At 40.1% G+C, this 23,027-nt stretch overlaps 1 protein-coding gene across 1 annotated transcript in view; it reads right to left on the reverse strand.

The window, feature by feature from the left end:
- Positions 1–22,585, reverse strand: part of TLR4 (toll like receptor 4) — a 66,447-nt gene extending 43,862 nt beyond the window's left edge. Inside the window, exons 1-2 of the mRNA XM_033959810.1 lie at positions 22,549–22,585; positions 13,281–13,464 (exon numbers count right to left, since the gene is read on the reverse strand). Coding sequence (XP_033815701.1) covers positions 13,281–13,397 — 117 coding nt within the window. The 5' untranslated portion in view covers positions 13,398–13,464; positions 22,549–22,585. The remainder of the gene's footprint in view (positions 1–13,280; positions 13,465–22,548) is intronic.
- Between the last annotated feature and the right edge of the window lie 442 nt (positions 22,586–23,027).

Genomic DNA, 23,027 nt, shown 5'->3' on the forward strand with positions numbered 1-23,027 from the left:
TATATTGCTTTATCATTTTGATATGAAATTTTAGTTTATTTTTGTTTACAGTGGTTATTATTGATATTTCTCTTTGTAAATTCTCCTTATTTATGTATTTCTTTTCTATAAATTGCCTTGAACTATTTTATGGTATTGCTATGATCAATAAATTGCATATTAGATTAGATAAATATTTTCATCCATAAAACAGGGGTTTATGCACATAAATGTGGTTTCTGATATTTGGCTAATATACAGTACATTTGCATATATGTATGCACATATAAGCAACACACATGTACATATCATAGAGAATTCTTTGGAGGGGGATAGAAGACTGCATTTTCATGCACATTTTTGGAGTTTGAAATATGTGTGCATACGTTCACGAGTCAATATTTTAAGATAAGGATTCTCAATTCAGTCCTTGGGACAAACCGAGTCAATCAGGTTTTCAGGATACTCAAAATGAACATGCATGACATGGAGGCAATGCATGCAGATTTATCCCAAATAAATATTAATTGTGAATATCTTGAAAACCAGCCAGACTTGGTGTGTTCTGATGACTGGGTTAACCCCTGTTAAAAAGGACCTGCAGGCTTTACATATATATTGGGTTTGAAGACATCCCCTTAAAAAATGGCCAGAAAGAATGCTATATATTACATTCTGTAACCCAAAATTCAATCCAAGATTTTAGAGCTCTACCCCTTTAAATATAATGGGACCGATATTCAGAGTGATTTAAGTGTGTTGATGGTTCTTTGAATTTGTGTTGCTTCTTTTTGCTGTCCCCATGAAGCTGTTGTTCTAGGCACCTTCTAGTTTTGCCTAATGGTTGAGCCGTACTAGAATTGACAAGGTGCCAGAGGGGAAGGTTTCCTGCTCTTCTCACCCTTCTGTAGGAATAAAGCAAAGCTCAGAAGCAGAACATTCTCACTGACTGCTTGCTCTAAGACAGTGGTCCCCAGCCCTGTCCTAGAGGCCCACCAGGCCAATCGAGTTTTCAGGCTAGCCCTAATGAATATGCATGAGAGAGATTTGCATATAATGGAAGTGACTGGCATGCAAATCTGCTCCATGCATATTCATTAGGGCTATCATGAAAACTCGATTGGTCTGGCAGGGCCTCCAGGACAAGGTTTTGGACCACTGCTCTAAGAGATGGTTTTTGCCTTACTTCACTGATTTCTCTGTCTGTTTCCTAAATACGGTACAGTGTGTATGTCTATATTCTGCAACAGTTAAGTAAAGCATTTTGTGCTGTTACTAAGGATGGTAGTGAAAAATTGCTTTCTCAGTCTTTGTTTCCTCATTAGCTGCTCTTCCCTTTTTTTGTGAGCTTGATTAGGAACATCAATGTCTTTCTTTTTCCACTTGCTAGGTTGTGAAATATTCATGTCTACTTGTTTCTTTAAATAGTAGTTCTATGCTTTCCTCTCATAACTCAAAGCTCCACATAGAACTGACGACTCAGGAAGGCAGAATAAAGTGGCATGTTTCATGCACTGGAAACTAGAAATATTGCAACACTGCTGTACTAGAAAAGCACTGGGATCACAGCCTGAAGAGATTTCTAGAGAATGAAGAGGTTATGGCGTGAACATAGAGACTGCTAGGGTAGTCCATCCCAAAGCAGGAGATTTACTACTGCTATGCCAGAGATTAAAGACCAGTGATTTAGATTTTTCTGGTGGTCCCCAGTCATATCTGGGCTTGATGGACCATTGGTCTGACCCAGTAAGGCTATTCTTATGTTCTTATGTCTAAAATGAGTTCTGGCAGATGCACATTCCAAAAACTGACATATTCTAATCAATGAATAGGAAATACAATTCTTTTTTTCTACCTTTCTATCTTCCCGCCATGTTGAGCCTCTCCCATCTTAGTGACCCTATTCTTATTCTGTCTAATGTACCATGCCATCTGGAAACAGCTTCTTTGCAGCACCATACTGCAAACAAGGTTGGAGGACCCCAGGGGGGGGGGGGGTGGAGCAGACAAATAGAGAACATGAAAGATGATGAGCTGCGCAAGTAGAGGAAGGAAAATAAAGAGATCCAGGTCACCATTGAGAAGGGATCCAAAATATGAGGTTGTTCCCCTTAAACGTTTGAGCTGGAGAAAGTATGTATGTCTCCCAAATGTATGTCTCCCACGCCAAATGTGTGTAGTTTGGCATGTCTGGGAATATTTGGGGCTTTCCCATTCTAACCAATAAAACACTAGAATCATCAAAACCACACATAGTGGTGAAGGAAAAAAACCAACAACTATATTAATAAAAGAGACTTGCCGAATGTGTGTAGCTTGGCATGTCTGGGAACATTTGGGGCTTTCCCAATCTAATCAATAAAACACTGCATGCATCAAAACCAGACATAGTGGTGAAGGAAAAAAAACACAACTATATTTATAAAAGAGATGTCAGTGGCAAGTAATTATTCTGTGAATTGTGTGGAGAGAGAGAAGATTCTCAACTACCAAGAAATGGAATGTGAGACCAAGAAAATGTGGCAGAAAGATACAGAAATATTTCCCATAATTTTGAATGCCAGAGACTTGATGAAAATGAATTTTCAAGTACAATTTGATAAGTTGACTATACATGTTACATCTTATGAACTCCAGAGGGAAGCTCTCTTTGGCATGATGCAAGTATGGGCAGATTGAAATCACATATGTATGCTGACCTAAGAATGAAGTTCATTAAGTCATAGTAGGCACAAGATGACTGAGACACTGCTCCAGAAGAAACTAAAGATATGTCCTGAAAATTTGGTGTACATCAGATGCAAAGCGTGAACACTTATTATGGAGCAACAACTGAGTGTGCATATTCATGGCACATGCCGTTTGAAAATAAAATCCATCTGTTAGAATTCTCACATCCTTTGCTGTCATCTCCTGAGAATTTAGTGTCGATCAAAGGGAAAACCAAAATTTTATCAAATGCCATAACTAGCAAAAACTATCAGATAGGCAAGCGAGATGTCCACAACTTCAACTAATGGGACTGTTCACTATTCAAAGTCTCAATCTCACAATCACAAAACTGAAGAGTGAGGTCCTCACTCTTCAGTTTTGTGACTGAGATTGAGACTTTTAATAACAGTCCCGATGGTTGAAGTTTTAGACATCTCACTTACCTTTTTTGTTTTGTTCGACAATTATTGAGGCAAGAACTCTTCCTTCCTTTGCTTGTTCTAAAAACTTTTTTAAAAATCTTTATTCATTTTAAAACTAGCTTAAAGTGCAACATATTATCAATCAATTAACTCAATAGACAACACTCAATTCCTTCTAATGATACAATAAATCCATAACCCCCTCCCCATCCGCACCCATCCTTCTTAAAAGTGTAAAAATATTTAATATAATGTAAATGAACAAGATAAACAACCTTGCAATCCAATAATGAATTAATTACATACCACCCCTCCCACCCACCTATCCTGGATGCATATATCAAAGGGCTAAATCCAATAATCAATCTTTACAAAATTTTTTCAATAGGCCCCAAACATCCTTAAATTTTTTATAATGTCCCAATTGTATTGCTCTCATATGTTCAAATTTATAAGTCTCGCACAAGGATTCCCACCAAAAGCTATAGTTTAATCTATCCCAATTTTTCCAGTTTTTCAGAATAAGCTGTATAGCAACTCCTATCGTGATGAAAAGTAATTTGTTGTTATGGGAAGTTATTGGACTCTTGGTCCTCATTAACATGCCAAACAGCACTGTATCATATGTCAATGCCACTGGATTTTCTAGTATTCTATTGATTTGACTCAAAATGGATTGCCAAAATTTAAGTATCAAGGGACAAAAGAAAAGCAGATGAACCAGTGTCCCTATATCGAGATGACAATGCCAGCATCTATTTGACTTAGAACTATCTAATTTTTGTAATCTAACAGGGCTCCAAAAACTTCTATGCAACAAAAAAAATACATTTTTGTCTCATAGATGCTGTACATCTCATCCTCCAAGTCCAAATTTGTGGCCATTGAAACGCAGAAATCTGCTGCTTAATCTCAATGCTCCAAATATCTTTTAAGCCTGTTTTTGGATTCTTATTCAAATATTCTGATATTAATTTGTACCACTTGGCGGCCTGATGCCCTAGGAAATCTGTCTGGAAGCAGAGACCCAGCAAGCTATACTGAGGTTTGAGCAAGGGACATCGATGCCTCTTGAAAGCTCAAGGTTTGAAAAATAATAAAACATGCAAAATGACACCAGCGCAAGGTTTTAAAAATTATAATTAAGATTTATTGAATTATTGTTTCTATTTTTCCATTATGAGATCAAAAGAATAAAGCATAATTGCTTGCATTAACAGTTGCGCTAATGGGAGATCGTTATAGTTACCAAATGCTGGCCTTCTGATAACGAGCTCACCTCAGGATCTCATGACCCTCTATTATATACTTTTGTCTCATTGTGACATCATCAGGTTGACAACCAATAAAATAACATGGGTGGTCTTAAAAGTTAGACAAAGTAAAAATTACATTTGTTTGCTTATATTCATAACATTTCCAATATTCCTTTATTATTCTTAAAACTTATTTCAGAGAATTTACAATTATTACCAGGGTGCTGAAAAGTTCTCAGCCCTTCCATTCTGAAAAGTTGTCAGCCTTAGAGGAAAAAACTCTCCCTAAGCTGACAGCTTATGGATCTGCACACAGAAACCTTAGCCTGGAGGAGGAGGGGCTGGTTTCCCCTCTCTATGCTAGAGACTGTTAATTATGTCCAGATGTGCCCTTTGAATTTCTTTAGGTTGCAAATATATATATATTATGTTCTTCTACCAATTCTTTTGTTCAATACACAGCCATACACTCACATACTTCAGTCATATTTGCTTGATTCATACTTGCTTGGCCAAGCCTTCCATACATAATTTTCATTCATAACTATATTTAATTCCTGTTATATCTTAGTTTGGGACATGTTATCTTCCTAACCAGTCTAAAGCAAGCACATGTGGTATTAATTAACACCACGATGCTGAGAACAAAGACTTGGAAAAAAAATGGATTCCAAAGACTGAGAAGATATAGAAAAGACAGAGAACCCAAAATGGATTCCAAAAACATAGCAGATATAGCAAAACGAAGAACCAAAATGAAGTCCATGTATCCTTTATGATTTCCTCCATGATCTGGCCCAACAGCAAAGTACATAAACAGATATTATTATGCTTTCCCTTATATTAATCTGTAGTGTGTTTTTCTGGCTTTAGCTACATTTATATTTAGATTTTTATTCATCTTTTTTCGTACGCTTCTATTGAGCGTGGCCTTAACTAACACATATGCTTGTATCTAACTAGAATTACCCAGAATCATACAAAAAACAGGCACTTTTGTAGAAAAACTCCACAATAATACTGCACTATCATGTTCCGATATCCATTCCATTACCGTCCCATAAACATCACCCCCTACTGGCCACGAGCCACTACTCCTCAGGTTTCAAGTTTCGCCAATCAGGGAACCCCTTCTAAATGGTCTGCTTCAACTGCAACCACTTATATTTTTGAGGCTTTGCAATGCCAAATGATAGTTGCAGTTGTAAAAATTCAAGCAGGCTCCCGTTTGATAACACATCATCCAATGTACGTATACCTGCCTGCATCCAATGCTTCCAGATGATCTTAAACCTGCCAATTGGAATCTTGGAGTTCAACCATAAGGATTGACACGTGGATTGATGAATCGGAATAGGTGTTAGGTTATTAATTAATTTTAGGGCTCCTTTTATCAAGGTGCGCTACGGGGGTTAGCGCATTGGACATTTCATCACGCGCTAAACCTTGCAGCAAGCCAAAAAACTAATGCCTTGTCAATGGAGGCGTTAGCAACTAGTGCGGCAGTCAGTTTAACACACGGAATTCCCCGTATTAAACCCCTACCAAACCTTGATAAAAGGAGCCCTTAATGTTTGCCATGTGGAAACTAAAATTCTATTGTCCTTATAAAGCCTAGGTAACTTGATACTTAAAACATGACATAAACACAATGGAGACAGGAGTTGCCATTCCAAGTAAAGCCAGTCCGGAAGATGCTCCATGAGCTCAGGAAGGATCCAATACATAACCTGATGCAGTATATAGGCCTGATGGTACTTATAAAAGTTTGGAAAATTTACCCCACCCACCGCAATTGGTTTTTGTAAAGATACTAAAGCAACTCGAGCAGTTTTACCCACCCAAATAAATTTAGTGAGAATACTATTCAATTTCTTATAAAAGGACCCCTGAAAATAAACTGGCAACATACCCATTTGGTAGCAAACCACAGGCAAAATCATCATTTTAACCGTTTGAACTCTCCCCCACCAAGACAGATGTAAGGGATTCCATTGATCACACATCTCTGAAACCTTCAGCAATAAAGATTTTTCATTTACTTTCATTGTCTCTTCCAGCGTTTTTTGAATCCAAATGCCTAAATATTTTATACCCTCATCCTTCCAAAGAAAAGGGAAATGAGTCAAATAATTCTTTTGGACAGTGTACATTTAGCGCAGTGGTCTCAAACTCACGGCCCAAGGGCCACAAGCGGCCCTCGGTATGTTTATCATAATCACAAAAATAAAATAAAACAGTTTCTTGATCATATGTCTCTTTAGCTATAAATTACAATATTATTATTAAAAATTAGCCAAAAGGAAAGATTTATAAAGAGTTTTAACTCTTGCAAAATTGTCATTTCTTTAATAAGACATTAACTATTTTTTTCTGAGGCCCTCCAAGTACCTACAAATCCAAAATGTGGCCCTGCAAAGCGTTTGAGTTTGAGACCACTGATTTAGCGGAAGAACCTCTGATTTACTCCAATTTATTTTATATCCAGAAAATTTACCAAATTAGTCAATCAAATCCAGTAAATGTGGGATAGTAGATCCAGGATTCCTCAAATAAAGCAAAATGTCATCTGCATAAGCAAAGACCTTATATTCCCGACCTGCATAAATACCCTGAATCTCCCTTGCCTGTTGAATAGCCAATAACAAGGGTTCCAAAACAATATCAAAAAGCAAAGGAGATAATGGACATCCTTATCTAATTCCCCTCTCCAGTCGAAAACGTTCTGAAAAAGTATTATTAATATATAATCTGGCAGAAGGGGAACTATACAAGGTTTGAATCATTTGTATAAATCCTGAATCTGTACCAAACCAATCCATTGCTTGATACATAAAGGTCCAGTACACACAATCAAAGGCATTCTCTGCATCCAAAGATACACAGAAGGCCGGATCTTCCATAGCTTTTGTTAAATTTAACATATGAAAAGCCAGTCTGGTGTTGTTTGATGAATGTCTGAGCAACAAAACCCATTTGGTGCATAATAATAATATAAGGGAGCGCCTTGGCCAAGCATAAAGCCAATAACTTAGCCAGAAGTTTTCCATCTACATTAATCAAAGAAATAGGCCTGTAATTTGAAACCAACATGGGATCTTTATTTGGGTTCGGTAAAACAATAGTTAAAGATTCTGCCATAATACTCGAAATACAACCTGTAGTTAGTTGAGCCTGATATAAATTTAAAAGATGAGGTAATAATATAATTTGGAATGATTTGTAAAACTCTACAGTGAACCCATCACCACCTGGAGCGGATCCAACTCTAATGGACATCAATGTTATCTGAAGTTCTTTCAATGATATAGGTGCCTTAAGATCTCTCTTTATATGCTCAGGGATTTTTGACCCCTTTATTAACTTTAAAAACTCTAAACCTACAAGTTCTTTATTTGAATAAAGCTCAGAAGAATATAAAGCTTTATAATATTTCAAAAATTGTTTTAAAATATTTCCAATTTGAGAATGAGTTTCACCCTTCTCATCTTTTATAGCAGTAATCTTTTCTTTTTTTGGCTTTGAGATAATTAGCCAATAATCTTCCCATTTTATTCGAGTTTCCATAATACAGAGTCTGCTGAGAAAACAAATCTTTCCTAGCCAGTTGAGAGGAAATCTCACTTACATTTGTACGGAATGTCAGAATTTTAATGTCTCCCCAAATGGCTCTAAATAGGTGGTGGAGGCAGGTTGTACTTAGTGAAGTATGTATGGTCAGTGCAACTGCAAAGGGCACAATGGAGGCAGGGGTGCTATACCTATGCCCATCCATTCCCTTCACTCCTATGTTACTTTGACAGCTACTGCTAAGGTGGTAGGTTCTCTCTGCTCTTTATTCACTTGTGGGGATCAGTAAGTATTCTACCACCTTGTCTCCTTATAGTGCGAATACTGCCAGCAGTAGCAGAGGTGAGGGCTTATCACTTAGTCTTCTCCCTACACCTCCCCAAGTACATCCATCCCTCCTGAAAGCCCCCACCACTGGAACAAAGCCCCCTACCCCACTAACAAAGATCATCCATCCATCCTGAGGATCTCTACCTCTTCATAGGCTACTCCAGGTCCACTTGAAAGATGCCCTGGTGTTCTATGAGCCCCAGTCATTGCTGCCCATGCCAGCTCTATATTCATAATGGCAACTGTGACCTAAACTAAACTAAACCTTAAGTTTGTATACTGCATCATCTCCATAAAGATAGAGCTTGGCACGGTTTACAGGTAATTCAATAAATGAGGGAAGGACGTAATAAGAAATTAGAGGTTATGAAGAGGATAGCTAGCTTTACATTTTAAATAGATAGCTTTATGTTTTGGAGAAAAGCCAGGTTTTCAGATATTTTTGGAATAATTGGAATGAGCCTAGGTTCCGCAGTGGGGCAGGGAGGTTATTCCAAAGCTCAGTGAATTTGAAGAAAAGGGATTTCCCTAATTTACCTGCATACATGACACCTTTTAACGAGAGGAAAGATAGTTTGAGTTTGTGGGCGGATCAGGTAGTGTCAGGTCTCGAAGAATTCCAGGATAGTGGGATTAGGGGAGGAAGAATGCCATATAGGATCTTGAAAATTAGGCAGGTACATTTAAAGTGAATCCTAGAAATCACCGGAAGCCAGTGAAGTTTTGACAGAAGCAGGGAAACATGATCAAATTTGCTTTTTGCGAAGATCAACCTAACCGCAGTGTTCTGGATCCGCTGAAGTCTTTGAATATTTTTCTTGGTTAGACTTAGATAGATGGAATTACAATAGTCCAGTCTGGAAAGAATGATTGATTATACAAGGACAGCAAAATGTTGTTGGTGGAAGCAGGATCTCACTTTCCTCAGCATGTGAAGACTAAAAAACATTTTTTTACCAGAGAGTTGAGATGATCATTAAAGGAAAGTGTAGAGTCAATAATGATGCCCAAAACTTTGCTTGAGAATTTGATCTATAGTGAGGGACCAGAAGGTAATGGAATGAGCGTGGGTAACTGATCTAATTTTGGGCCAAGCCAGAGTTGTTTTGTTTTGGACTCATTCAGCTTCATATGTACAGAGAGGGCCCAGGATTGGAGTTTCGTTATGCAAGCTGTTATATTTTTGGTGAGATTAGTGAGGTTTGAATCTATCTCGAGAAGGACAAGGATGTCATCTGCATATGTAAATAGAGTTTCAAAGGGAGATAGATGGAAGAATTTTAAAGAAGACATATAAATGTTGAAAAGAATAGGGGATAGGGGTGATCCCTGGGGAACACCACATAGCAGTCTCCAAGGAGAAGACATGGTTCCATTCATGTTAACAGTGTAAGAGCGGGATCATAAAAATTTTGAGAACCAGTCTAAGACTGTGGAATCAATGCCTATCTCAGAAAGTTGGTAAATTAGAATATCGTGGTGGACAACATCAAAGGCCACAGATAGATCGAATTGTAGTAGGATAGCAAACTTATTACGAGATTGAAGTTGTTGAATCTTTGAGATTAAAGATGCCAGCAGGGATTCAGTGCTGAAATTGGGTCTGAAGCCATATTGGCAAGGTAATAGAATGGAGAATCTCTCAATTTAAGATGAGAGCTGAGTGGATATAATAGCCTCGAGCATTTTGGTCAGGAGAGGAATATTTGCTATAGGATGATAGCTGGAAGGGGAGGAATGTTCTAGATCAGCTTTTTTCAGTAGTGGGGTCAGTGACCTCTAAAAGTGGCAGTTGTCATTTTGAACCCAGAACAGTGTAGACAGCAGCATCCTTTAAATGGACCCGGGAGACTACGAGGTCTTGGGAAGGAAGGAATATGCTTGGGGAGGTGGGGTCTTCAGAAAGGATTTCCCAGAAACTTTCAGTATCACCTATTCACTTTAAAAAATGTATATATATATATATATCATGCATCAAGAAATCAAACAATAAAACAAAAAGAGCAGAAATACAGTAACTTCCATTCATATTACCCAAAAGTCCAATCAAGAAAAGACATTTATCAAGAACTAAACTTTAATACCAAGGAAACTAAATAAAAATTCACTATCACTAAACTCACTCCCTTCTAAGCAAAGCATAACATAAATAACCTCTCCTTACCCATGATCACCTGGGGATCACCCATGTGTCTCCTTGGTAGTCTAGTGGACTAGGGCAGGAGTGGTTCCCCTCCACTACTTCCCAGAGACACTTGGGTCCAAAGTAGCAGCTATGACTTCTAGCATTAGCCTTACGATACTGCGAGGATCATTCTGCCATTACTTTTACAATGAAGGGTGACCCCTGTTGGTAACAATGAGAAACTACTGCTAGAGGTTGCCAATTCCATATAAAGACAATCGCTCCTTTCATAGCCAGTGGTGCTACCACAAGGCTACCAGCAGTTCTGGATACCCTTCCTGCCCTAGTAAAATTAGACTAGCAGGGGTGAGTACCAGGGAGCCAGGAATGAGGAGAGGATCAGAGTAGGGTTTGGGAGGGCTTATATTGAGAAAACTTGCCTTTGGGGGGGTCTAGGTTGGTGCCTGGATTTGAGGATTTTATCATGGAGTGTCTGGATAGGGGGCTTATCATACGAAAGACTGAATTTGGGGGTTTATCTTGGGTGACATACTGACAGGGAGAGGGGAGAGGTTCACATCAGGAAGATCTTGGCTGCTATTGGTAGCTTGGCAGCATCTAATGCAACCTTTTGATGTGGTGATAAGTGCAGCGATGCTATCGGGAATTAGGACAGCATCACAAGGTATATAAGTGTTTTAAATAAACCATGATTGCTATCACTGACTGCCACATAAGAACATAAGAATAGCCTTACTGGGTCAGACCAATGGTCCATCAAGCCCGGTAGCCCGTTCTCACAGTGGCCAATCCAAGTCACTAGCACCTGGCCAAAACCCAAGGAGTAGCAATATTGAATGCTACAGATCCAGGGCAAGCAGTGGCTTCCCCCATATCTGTCTAAATAACAGACTATGGACTTTACCTCCAGGAAATTGTCCAAACCTTTCTTAAAAACAGCTATGCTATCCGCTCTTACCACAAGCACTGGCAATGCATTTCAGAGCTTAACTATTCTCTGAGTGAAAAAAAAATTTCCTCCTATTGGTTTTAAAAGTATTTCCCTATAACTTCATCGAGTGTCCCCTAGTCTTTGTAATTTTTGACGGAGTGAAAAATTGATCCACTTGTACCCATTCTAATCCACTCAGGATTTTGTAGACTTCAATCATATCTCCCCTCAACAGTCTCTTTTCCAAGCTGAAGAGCCCTAACTGTTTTACTCTTTCCTCATATGAGAGGAGTTCCATCCCCTTTATTATCTTGGTTGCTCTTCTTTGAACCTTTTCTAGTGCCACTATATCTTTCTTGAGATAAGGAGACCATAATTGAATGCAATACTCCAGATGAGGTTGCACCGTGGAGCGATACAGAGGCATTATAACATTCTTAGTCTTGTTAACCATCCCTTTTTTAAAATAATTCCTAGCATCCTGTTTGCTTTTTTGGCCACCGCCGCACATTGGGCAGAAGGTTTCATTTTATTGTCTACGATGATACCTAGATCCTTTTCTTGGGAGCTAATCCCCAAGGTGGACACTAGCATCCGATAACTGTGATACAGGTTATTCTTCCCAATGCACATCACTTTGCATTTGTCCACATTAAATTTCATCTACCACTTGGATGCCCAGACACCACTCCAATCCTAATCCAATCTTCCCCCAACCCAACATGTGTCACTTAATATGATATTTTACTGCTTGGCAGCTGTTACAGCAACTGTCTGGTTGTACCTGCCTCTAGAGAGTCTCTATAAGAGACCAGGAAAATAAAACTGATTATGGAAATAAAACCACTAGTTTGAAAGTTTTGTACATTTATTTTTCAAAAAAGGCATCTCAAATTAGCTCTGGAAATTGCTAAACCAGGATAGTCATACCAAATACCTATGATGCAAATTTGCAGATACGGAAAGGGGGCTATTTCCCACGTAAGCAAATTTCTGTCTTGCATATTCATTTTGAATATCCTGAAAGCTTGGCAGCTCTGTTTTAAGGCAAAGCAGCGAAGGAAAAGGTTTTGAGTTTCTATCAGTAAATTACTTCTGACCAACCCTGACTACTGCTTCGTACACAGATTTCCTAATTCTAATATATTATTAGATTCCAGGAAGCCTTCGATGAAAAGGCTACAAAACTTAGTGTTTCTAGTGAGCTTGATAAAAAGAAGTGCCTGTGCTTACATTCAGTAACTTAACCACCACATCTCACTCATTGTCAGACCCTTGGATATGTGCTAGCTCTGTGTGAAATGTACAGAAACCCACCGGTCAGTAGTGACAAAATGTTTGACGTCTTTCTAATAGTATATTAGACCTCTCTGTTTTCATTGCATGCGAGACTGTTCAGCCTACACTGAGTGTGAGATACCCAGTTCTTGCTTTCTCTCTCAAATCCAGGAGCACTCTATCAGTTTTTGCTTTCTATGAGTAAGACTTGCCAAACTTTTCTGTCTGTTTACAAGATATCTCCTCACTCTGCCCAAGAGAGAGACCTCTCAACACAAGCTATCTGTTTGACCTCTCAGTACCTACCATCTCAGCAAGAGACCACTATCTGTGTAAGAAACTCCTCAGCAGTCACTGTGTGACAGACCTCTCAACACCCATTCACTGTTTGAGACCCATCAGCATTCATATTTTTTGTGAGAGATCCTTCAAAACTCATGTCTGTGTGAGACCCCTCAACATTCAATGACTGTGGGTAAATCTTCAGCATCTGTGTGAGAGACGTTTCAATACCCACTATCTTTATGCAAAAGTCTTCAGCTCTCTCTGTCTGTGAAAGAAACTCCTGTCGTTCCTTTCATAGCCCCATTCTCACGGGAAGCTTAGATTTGAATGTCACAGAACATGTAAATAATTTATTTTCAGACTTCACATACCTCAGAGCACCATCTTTGATTACCAGTGACCAGTAAAGACCAGGAGAGAACTGTCATTGACGACAGGAGAAAGAATAAAGCATCTGACCCAGCCATCTTCTGAGAAGAGAGAAGCATGTGGCATGTATTATTTGCCTGTGTGTCCAGGAAGTGAAGTTGTATAAGGGTGAAGTTACTTTATAACCTGAAACCAAGACAAGCATTAAACCTCAGAAAAAAAAAAAAAAAAAACCCAGCAAAAACAATTAAAGAGGAAGTTAAATTGAATACAAAAGCTTTGCAAGCTCATATGTAGGGAGGTACATGCCAAAATACACAATGATCCTATGTGGGTCCCAGACTGATAGAGATATCATAGAATAATGTAAAAAAAAATAAATAAATAAAAAATACAATCTAGCTCAAACAGCAACTGGACTAGGCTTTTGACTACTGCTTATATATCCATCCATTATAAATATAAAACACTATAAAACATATTTGTAAATGGAGAAAGAAGATCTTAGTTCTATGGTGACTGGCTAAGGAAATGGACTGTATATGAGACAGTTACTGCAAAGATAAATACCACACATCACCTGTTATAACATTGACTGTTTTGATAAACTCTGGGAGATTAACCCCTGAATTCTAAACTATATATGGTCAGGGCAGGATTAACCAATAGGCCAAGTAGGCACGTGCCTAGGGCCCGAAATGGTCAGGGGGGCCCAATGAAGGAGGACATCAACATTGCTTTTTCCAAATGGCGATGGGCCCCTCCAGCATTGATTGGCAATACGGAACCCTCCCCTCCCCGATCGGCAACACGGGCCCCACCCCGATCGGCAACGTGGCCCCACCCCATCAACGGAAAGTAAGAGCAAGCAACGTGGGTAAGAAAGGCAACGGGAACTGTAATTGTGCAAGCGGTGCTGCTTGCCCAAAGCTTCCCTCTGATGCAGCTTCCTGTTTCCGCCTGGACGCATGGTGGGGTGGGGCTGGGCATGGGGCCCAGTGTACTTGTGTGCCTAGGGGCCCTCGACAAATTAATCCTGCCCTGTATATGGTGCTATGAATTGTGCGTCCTCATATGGGCATGTGCACAACTTAATTGAATAAAGATCCAATTAGTTTCATTAATTGGGCCCAAACAATCAATTATCGGTGCCAATTGGCCTCAACTGAAATGTAAGCATTTAAATTTTATACATGGCTCTAAAAACGGGGCATGGCCAGGGGCAGATCAGGAGCGAGGGTTTACACGTGGTTTCAGTTGGTATAAATTAGGCTTGTTCAACCTTTCTTTTTTTTATCCGAGGCCACATTTTATATTTCATAACATGTGAAGGGCTGAACACTTGCATGTATACACTCACTCTTTCTCATGTACACCCCCCCCTCCCACACACACACTATCTTTCTCTATCTTATATTACACCTCCCCAATCCAATTTTTCTCCTCACCTGGCTTTAACAAAAGAAGAACTAGGATTCCTTCTTCTTACACATCAACTTAGCCTCTTGAAAACTTGAATCATGCATTGCCGGAAGTTCGGGTTAGTCTCACCGTGTCAAGTCTTTCGAGACCTGAAACAACGAGACTAACCTGAACTTCTGGCACCACATGGCTCAAGCTTTCAAAGAACTGAGTCGTGACGGGGAAGATTTTGAGTATTGCCAGCCTTTTGCAGACCAAGAAAAATCATGCCTTATATGTCCAGTGCACACAACACATGCACAACAGCAGCTAAAAAAAAAAAAAAAGAAAAGACTAGCCACAGTTGAGCCGACAGCCCTGCTCTCCCCTTCTGACTCATATGATTGAGGCTCCTGATCATACAGGGGGAGGAGCTATGCCTACCACTTTGCTCTTCAGAGCAGGCACCAGGCACAGTTCTTCCCCTTTTTTACTGGGCTGCTCTGCATAATTAGCTTGCATGTGATTTGCATGCTATTGTGCTTAGCCCTGCATAAGAAAATCACTTCCAACCCAGCTTTCTTTGATGGGTTACTGGAGCTTCATGCATCCCCCATCAGGTCTCTTGAAGGTTAGGCCAGTCGCTCACCTCTGGACTCCAGAGAAATACATTCTTCTGCAGATGTTGGCATTCTAACAAGCATAATAAGTTAACTTAGAGTTTAACTCCTTTAATGGTAATGATTTCAAATAATGCACACTCTTTGTTAAAGATGTACTGTACATGGCCAGAGAAAAGTTCAATTCATTTTCATTTTAAATGAAGATTTTGAAGTTGGGGAGAAGGGGGGGAAATGTTCTTGTTTTTTTAAACACATTTATGATTATTGTGCACATTGGACTGAATTTTATATTTTCTGCCTAATAAAATTGGCATTGTGAAAAAAATCTGCCTAACTGCTGTTCTATATACGGCACCTAAAGTCAGGCGCCACTATAGAGTAGCACTTATGCCTGGGAGCTGCATCTAACATGGTGCAAAACCTTATGCATATATTTAGCTGGGGATGTCCCTTATTCTATAATTATGAACTTTGAGGAACACCCATGATCCGTCCATGACCCTCCCATTTCTGCACCCCTTTTTGACGCTGAATGTAAATTTTAGATGTAGATCATGCATCTAAATGTACATGCATCAATTTAAATTAAAACTAATTAAAGATAATAATTGCCTGATAAGAAGCCAATTATCAGCACTAATTGGCTCGTTATTCAATTTGCGTTCATAACTCAAAGCGTCATTTATAGAATTCAGGGGATTGTATACCCAAAATGTTTTACATGCACAAATCAATTGCATACTGTATATGTTAATTTGTAGGTATACACAAGCACAACTGATTTGCTTGCATTTGAAATTTGTAGGCACTCATGTGAACAGGATGGGCGCTTATGAGTACACGCACCCTGTCTTTGGAGGGTGTCAGGTCAAAAGCGCGCCAGGACAAAGGCGCGTGCAGACAATTGAGCGCAGCGCGGAGGCGCGCGCCGCAGAAAATTACTGTTTTTAGGGCTCCGACGGGGGGGGGGCGTGGGGGGGAACCCCCCACTTTACTTAACAGAGATCGCGCCGCGTTGTGGGGGCATTGTGGGGGGTTTGGGGGGTTGTAACCCCCCACATTTTACTGAAAACTTAACTTTTTCCCTGTTTTTAGGGAAAAAGTTAAGTTTACAGTAAAATGTGGAGGGTTACAACCCCCCAAACCCCCCATAACGCCGGCGCGATCTCTATTAAGTAAACTGGGGGGGGCCTCACCAACAAACCCCCCCGTCGGAGCCCCTAAAAACTGTAATTTTCTTCGGCGCGCGCCTCTGTCTTGCGCTCAGTTGTCGGCGCGCGCCTTTGTCTTTCGCGGGGTTGTCTATGAACTCTTTGGAGAGGAATCTCTATCCTCACAAATGGTCCGTAAACATCCTTTCAAGGTTCCTGTCTCCTTGAGGAATAGCTTTTAGGCTCCCACTCTATATTAAACATACAGGGATACATGTTTAGCCAGCATCATCATCAAATCTAGTGCTGGCACTTACACTTACTTATTTATATCTATTTATTAAAACATTTATAGCCTGCCTTTATCAAAGGCAGGTTACAGTAAAACATGCATAATAAAAACAAGAAATAAAATATAGACACACATACAGCTATAAGTAATCCAGCAGAACAAATCACAAATAAAGAATTCAGGACTGGCCAAATGCCATGTGCAAAATATGTAGACACAATTGAGCTTTAAACAATTTTAAATTGTCCAGCTTCCTTATGTTCGGTGGAAGTCTGTTCCATTCAGTAGGACCAATAACAGACAAGATCTGTTTCCTCATGTAGTTTATAGCAGTAGTCCCCGTCTTTTTTTGCATCAAGGACCAGTTTCACGCAAGATATTTTTCCAGGGATCAGCAAAGGAGAGGGGATAGGGGAAGATTCAAGAGTGTGGCACAGTAGTTAGAGCTACAGCCTCAGCACCCTGAGGTTGTGGGTTCAAATCCACACTACTCCTTGTGACCCTGGGCAAGTCATTTAATCTCCCCATTGCCCCAGGTACATTAGATAGATAGTGAGCCCACTGGGACAGACAGGGGTGCAGGCCTTCAAGGGGGAGACAGGCCTTCAAGGGGGGGGACAGGCCTACAAGGGGGGGACAGGCCTTCAAGGGGGGGTGCAGGCCTTCAAGGGGGGTGCAGGCCTTCAAGGGGGGTGCAGGCCTTCAAGGTGGGACAGGCAGACCTTTAAGGGGGGACAGGCCTTTGGGGGGGGACCATGATTTAGAAGTACACGGAGGGAAGGGGGTGTTCAAAGAGACATGCATATGCCAAACTTTGGGGGGGGAAGAAATAATGGGTCTGAAAATAGAGGAGAGGGAGAGAGATGATGGACCATGGGATTTAGGGAGGGAAGGAATAGAAAGGGAGAGAAATTGGACACAAGGGATGGTGTGGAGGAGGGATAGAGATACTAGATAGGAGGGTAATTAGGAAAAGAAAGGGAGAGATGGTGGACTCTGGGATGGTGGGGAAGGAGGGAGAGATGCCGGATGAAAGGGTATTTAAGAAAAGGTGGATCTGTGGAGGGAGATGAAAAAAAGGAAAGATACCAGACTTCCTGGGAAGGGAAGGGAAATGGAAAGGGAGGACAGAGTTGGCAGATGGATGGTTAGCATGCAGAAAGAAGGAGACCCTGGCAAGCAAGTTATCAGAAGAAAACCAGAGCCTTGGACCAACAAGATTTGAAATATAACCAGACAACAAAAGGTAGAAAAATTAATTTTATTTTCTGTTTTGTGATTATAACATGTCAGATTTGAAATGTGTATCCTGCCAGAGCTGGTGTTGGACTGCAAACGTGAGCTAGGATTTAACAGAAAGAGGAAAAGTCCTTTTTGTTTCTTTATTTTATTTACACCACAGCGCCAGTGTGGTTAGGAGAAGCCAAAGGGGGTGAAAAAGCTATAAAACCCACCAGGAGTTTTGAAAAAAATCACCCAACTGGGCAGGAAAATCGAATTGAAAAACCAATTCAATAGGGCTGAATCGAATCAAAATTTTTTTTTCCTGTATCTGGCAGCATTAGTTTGCGCTACTGTCTTAGACTTTAGGACCTGGGATTGGGGAGAGATGGCATCCTCAGTACTTTATAATGCAAGTGAAACGAGGATTTGGTCAGACTTTTGAAGGGTCTGCAGAAAAAAAATATTGTATAGGCCGGGGACATGAGACAGCAGGAAATGGGAACTTTTCTTCCTTCTATTTTTGTGAATGGAAAGGCTGAGGATGTCAGAGAGGTCAGTTAAAATATGTGCTTTATAAGAAAATATAATAAAGTGTTTTATAAAGTTTATAGCATAGCTGGCCTACCCAGTGAGGTGTTCCTAGTGGTGATGGTGGCAGCGTGTCAATGTGTTGAGAGGAAGAGGTGGTCTGGGAAATTCTGCTGAGCAAACTACGGGCCCATTTCCACCCCCCAGTTAGTCCACTCCACTCAACTGATTCACACACTGAGTGGGTCTTTGGGTGTTGTTTTGGGATCTCTTCCAGTGGTTTATCTCCTTCTGGTCCAAGGAAGGAAACTTTGTTATCCTTAGCATTGACCTACAGAATATGTTTGTAACAGCGCTGCTTGTGTGGCATTAGGCTATGTAGTGATTGAAAGAAAAAAACAGACCTTTGCACATTTTTGCACTATATGGTGGGTGTATGAGGAGATTCACATTTCCTGCACAGCTAAGTCCATGTGAAGTTACCTTGTGCTGTATTTGACATTTAGCAAGGTCTCTGTTTGAAAGGAAAGATCTAAACTTAAAAATGAAGTGGCCAGAAGTTATGGTAAAAGCAGATAGTGTAGCTGGTTTTAAGAAAGATTTGGACAAATTCCTGGAGGAAAAGTCCATAATCTGTTATTAAGACATGGGGGAAGTGTCTGCTTGCCCTGGATCGGTAGCATGGAATGTTGCTACTCTTTGGGTTTTGACCAGGTATTAGTGTCCTGGATTGGCTACCATGAGAATGGGCTACTGGGCATGATGGACCATTGGTCTGACCCAGTTAGGCTATTCTTATGTTATGTTCTCATCTGTAGGGGCCTTTGTTTTCACTTCTTATTTTAATGTATTTTTTTTCTGGGAACTTATCAGTGTTTTTTATAATGGGAACAAAAATGGAAGAGAATTAATGTGTGTGGAATGGGGGGGTAACTAATTTCTTCAGCTAAATAATTCAATCCACTTCAAACAGACATAGGAGAACTTGTGCACCATTCACACACCCTCCAACCAAAAACGTCAAAAGAAAAAAACTGTTCGACAACCTCCTAGCCATTCGAGCTGCAACACTCGACCCCCAACTCTACAACCAATTGATATCAACCACAGACTGCAAAACCTTCAAAAAGAAATAAAAACCCTTCTATTCAAAAAACACATAAAACCGAACTAACACAATCAGAACTGTCCCAAGCATCACCTGCAACTACTCCATATGTACTTCTAATGTCATGACAATTTAGACATAATTTATGTTATGTTATGTTTGGAATAATGGTTACATATATGAGGTTCAATAAAAGAAAATTTTCACTGCCTGTTTCTATTCTGACCATTTATTCCATTTCATGGTTATTGCAAAAAAAAAATAAAAAATTTTTTACATGGGGGGGGGGGTGTCAAAAAATGATGGGCCCCGGGTGCCACATACCCTAGGTACGCCACTGGTGCTACCACAAGGCTACCAGCAGTTCTGGATAACCTTCCTGCCCTAGTAAAATTAGACTAGCAGGGGTGAGTACCAGGGAGCCAGGAATGAGGAGAGGGTCAGAGTAGGGTTTGGGAGGGCTTATATTGAGAAAACTTGCCTTTGGGGGGGGGTCTAGGTTGGTGCCTGGATTTGAGGATTTTATCATGGAGTGTCTGGATAGGGGGCTTATCATACGAAAGACTGAATTTGGGGGTTTATCTTGGGTGACCTGATTCTGTGGGCATACTGACAGGGAGAGGGGAGAGGTTCACATCAGGAAGATCTTGGCTGCTATTGGTAGCTTGGCAGCATCTAATGCAACCTTTTGATGTGGTGATAAGTGCAGCGATGCTATCGGGAATTAGGACAGCATCACAAGGTATATAAGTGTTTTAAATAAACCATGATTGCTATCACTGACTACCACATAAGAACATAAGAATAGCCTTACTGGGTCAGACCAATGGTCCATCAAGCCCGGTAGCCCATTCTCACGGTGGCCAATCCAAGTCACTAGTACCTGGCCAAAACCCAAGGAGTAGCAATATTGAATGCTACAGATCCAGGGCAAGCAGTGGCTTCCTCCATATCTGTCTAAATAACAGACTATGGACTTTACCTCCAGGAAATTGTCCAAACCTTTCTTAAAACCAGCTATGCTATCCGCTCTTACCACAAGCACTGGCAATGCATTTCAGAGCTTAACTATTCTCTGAGTGAAAAAAAAATTTCCTCCTATTGGTTTTAAAAGTATTTCCCTATAACTTCATCGAGTGTCCCCTAGTGTTTGTAATTTTTGACGGAGTGAAAAATTGATCCACTTGTACCCATTCTAATCCACTCAGGATTTTGTAGACTTCAATCATATCTCCCCTCAACAGTCTCTTTTCCAAGCTGAAGAGCCCTAACTGTTTTACTCTTTCCTCATATGAGATGAGTTCCATCCCATTTATTATCTTGGTTGCTCTTCTTTGAACCTTTTCTAGTGCCACTATATCTTTCTTGAGATAAGGAGACCATAATTGAATGCAATACTCCAGATGAGGTTGCACCGTGGAGCGATACAGAGGCATTATAACATTCTTAGTCTTATTAACCATCCCTTTTTTAAAATAATTCCTAGCATCCTGTTTGCTTTTTTGGCCACCGCCGCACATTGGGCAGAAGGTTTCATTTTATTGTCTACGATGATACCTAGATCCTTTTCTTGGGAGCTAATCCCCAAGGTGGACACTAGCATCCGATAACTGTGATACAGGTTATTCTTCCCAATGCACATCACTTTGCATTTGTCCACATTAAATTTCATCTACCACTTGGATGCCCAGATACCACTCCAATCCTAATCCAATCTTCCCCCAACCCAACATGTGTCACTTAATATGATATTTTACTGCTTGGCAGCTGTTACAGCAACTGTCTGGTTGTACCTGCCTCTAGAGAGTCTCTATAAGAGACCAGGAAAATAAAACTGATTATGGAAATAAAACCATTAGTTTGAAAGTTTTGTACATTTATTTTTCAAAAAAGGCATCTCAAATTAGCTCTGGAAATTGCTAAACCAGGATAGTCATACCAAATACCTATGATGCAAATTTGCAGATACGGAAAGGGGGCTATTTCTCATGTAAGCAAATTTCTGTCTTGCATATTCATTTTGAATATCCTGAAAGCTTGGCAGCTCTGTTTTAAGGCAAAGCAGCGAAGGAAAAGGTTTTGAGTTTCTATCAGTAAATTACTTCTGACCAACCCTGACTACTGCTTCGTACACAGATTTCCTAATTCTAATATATTATTAGATTCCAGGAAGCCTTCGATGAAAAGGCTACAAAACTTAGTGTTTCTAGTGAGCTTGATAAAAAGAAGTGCCTGTGCTTACATTCAGTAACTTAACCACCACATCTCACTCATTGTCAGACCCTTGGATATGTGCTAGCTCTGTGTGAAATGTACAGAAACCCACCGGTCAGTAGTGACAAAATGTTTGACGTCTTTCTAATAGTATATTAGACCTCTCTGTTTTCATTGCATGCGAGACTGTTCAGCCTACACTGAGTGTGAGATACCCAGTTCTTGCTTTCTCTCTCAAATCCAGGAGCACTCTATCAGTTTTTGCTTTCTATGAGTAAGACTTGCCAAACTTTTCTGTCTGTTTACAAGATATCTCCTCACTCTGCCCAAGAGAGAGACCTCTCAACACAAGCTATCTGTTTGACCTCTCAGTACCTACCATCTCAGCAAGAGACCACTATCTGTGTAAGAAACTCCTCAGCAGTCACTGTGTGACAGACCTCTCAACACCCATTCACTGTTTGAGACCCATCAGCATTCATATTTTTTGTGAGAGATCCTTCAAAACTCATGTCTGTGTGAGACCCCTCAACATTCAATGACTGTGGGTAAATCTTCAGCATCTGTGTGAGAGACGTTTCAATACCCACTATCTTTATGCAAAAGTCTTCAGCTCTCTCTGTCTGTGAAAGAAACTCCTGTCGTTCCTTTCATAGCCCCATTCTCACGGGAAGCTTAGATTTGAATGTCACAGAACATGTAAATAATTTATTTTCAGACTTCACATACCTCAGAGCACCATCTTTGATTACCAGTGACCAGTAAAGACCAGGAGAGAACTGTCATTGACGACAGGAGAAAGAATAAAGCATCTGACCCAGCCATCTTCTGAGAAGAGAGAAGCATGTGGCATGTATTATTTGCCTGTGTGTCCAGGAAGTGAAGTTGTATAAGGGTGAAGTTACTTTATAACCTGAAACCAAGACAAGCATTAAACCTCAGAAAAAAAAAAAAAACCCAGCAAAAACAATTAAAGAGGAAGTTAAACTGAATACAAAAGCTTTGCAAGCTCATATGTAGGGAGGTACATGCCAAAATACACAATGATCCTATGTGGGTCCCAGACTGATAGAGATATCATAGAATAATGTAAAAAAAAATAAATAAATAAAAAATACAATCTAGCTCAAACAGCAACTGGACTAGGCTTTTGACTACTGCTTATATATCCATCCATTATAAATATAAAACACTATAAAACATATTTG

This window comes from Geotrypetes seraphini, chromosome 10, assembly GCF_902459505.1.
Source record: "Geotrypetes seraphini chromosome 10, aGeoSer1.1, whole genome shotgun sequence".
Classification (NCBI taxonomy): Eukaryota; Metazoa; Chordata; class Amphibia; order Gymnophiona; family Dermophiidae; genus Geotrypetes; species Geotrypetes seraphini.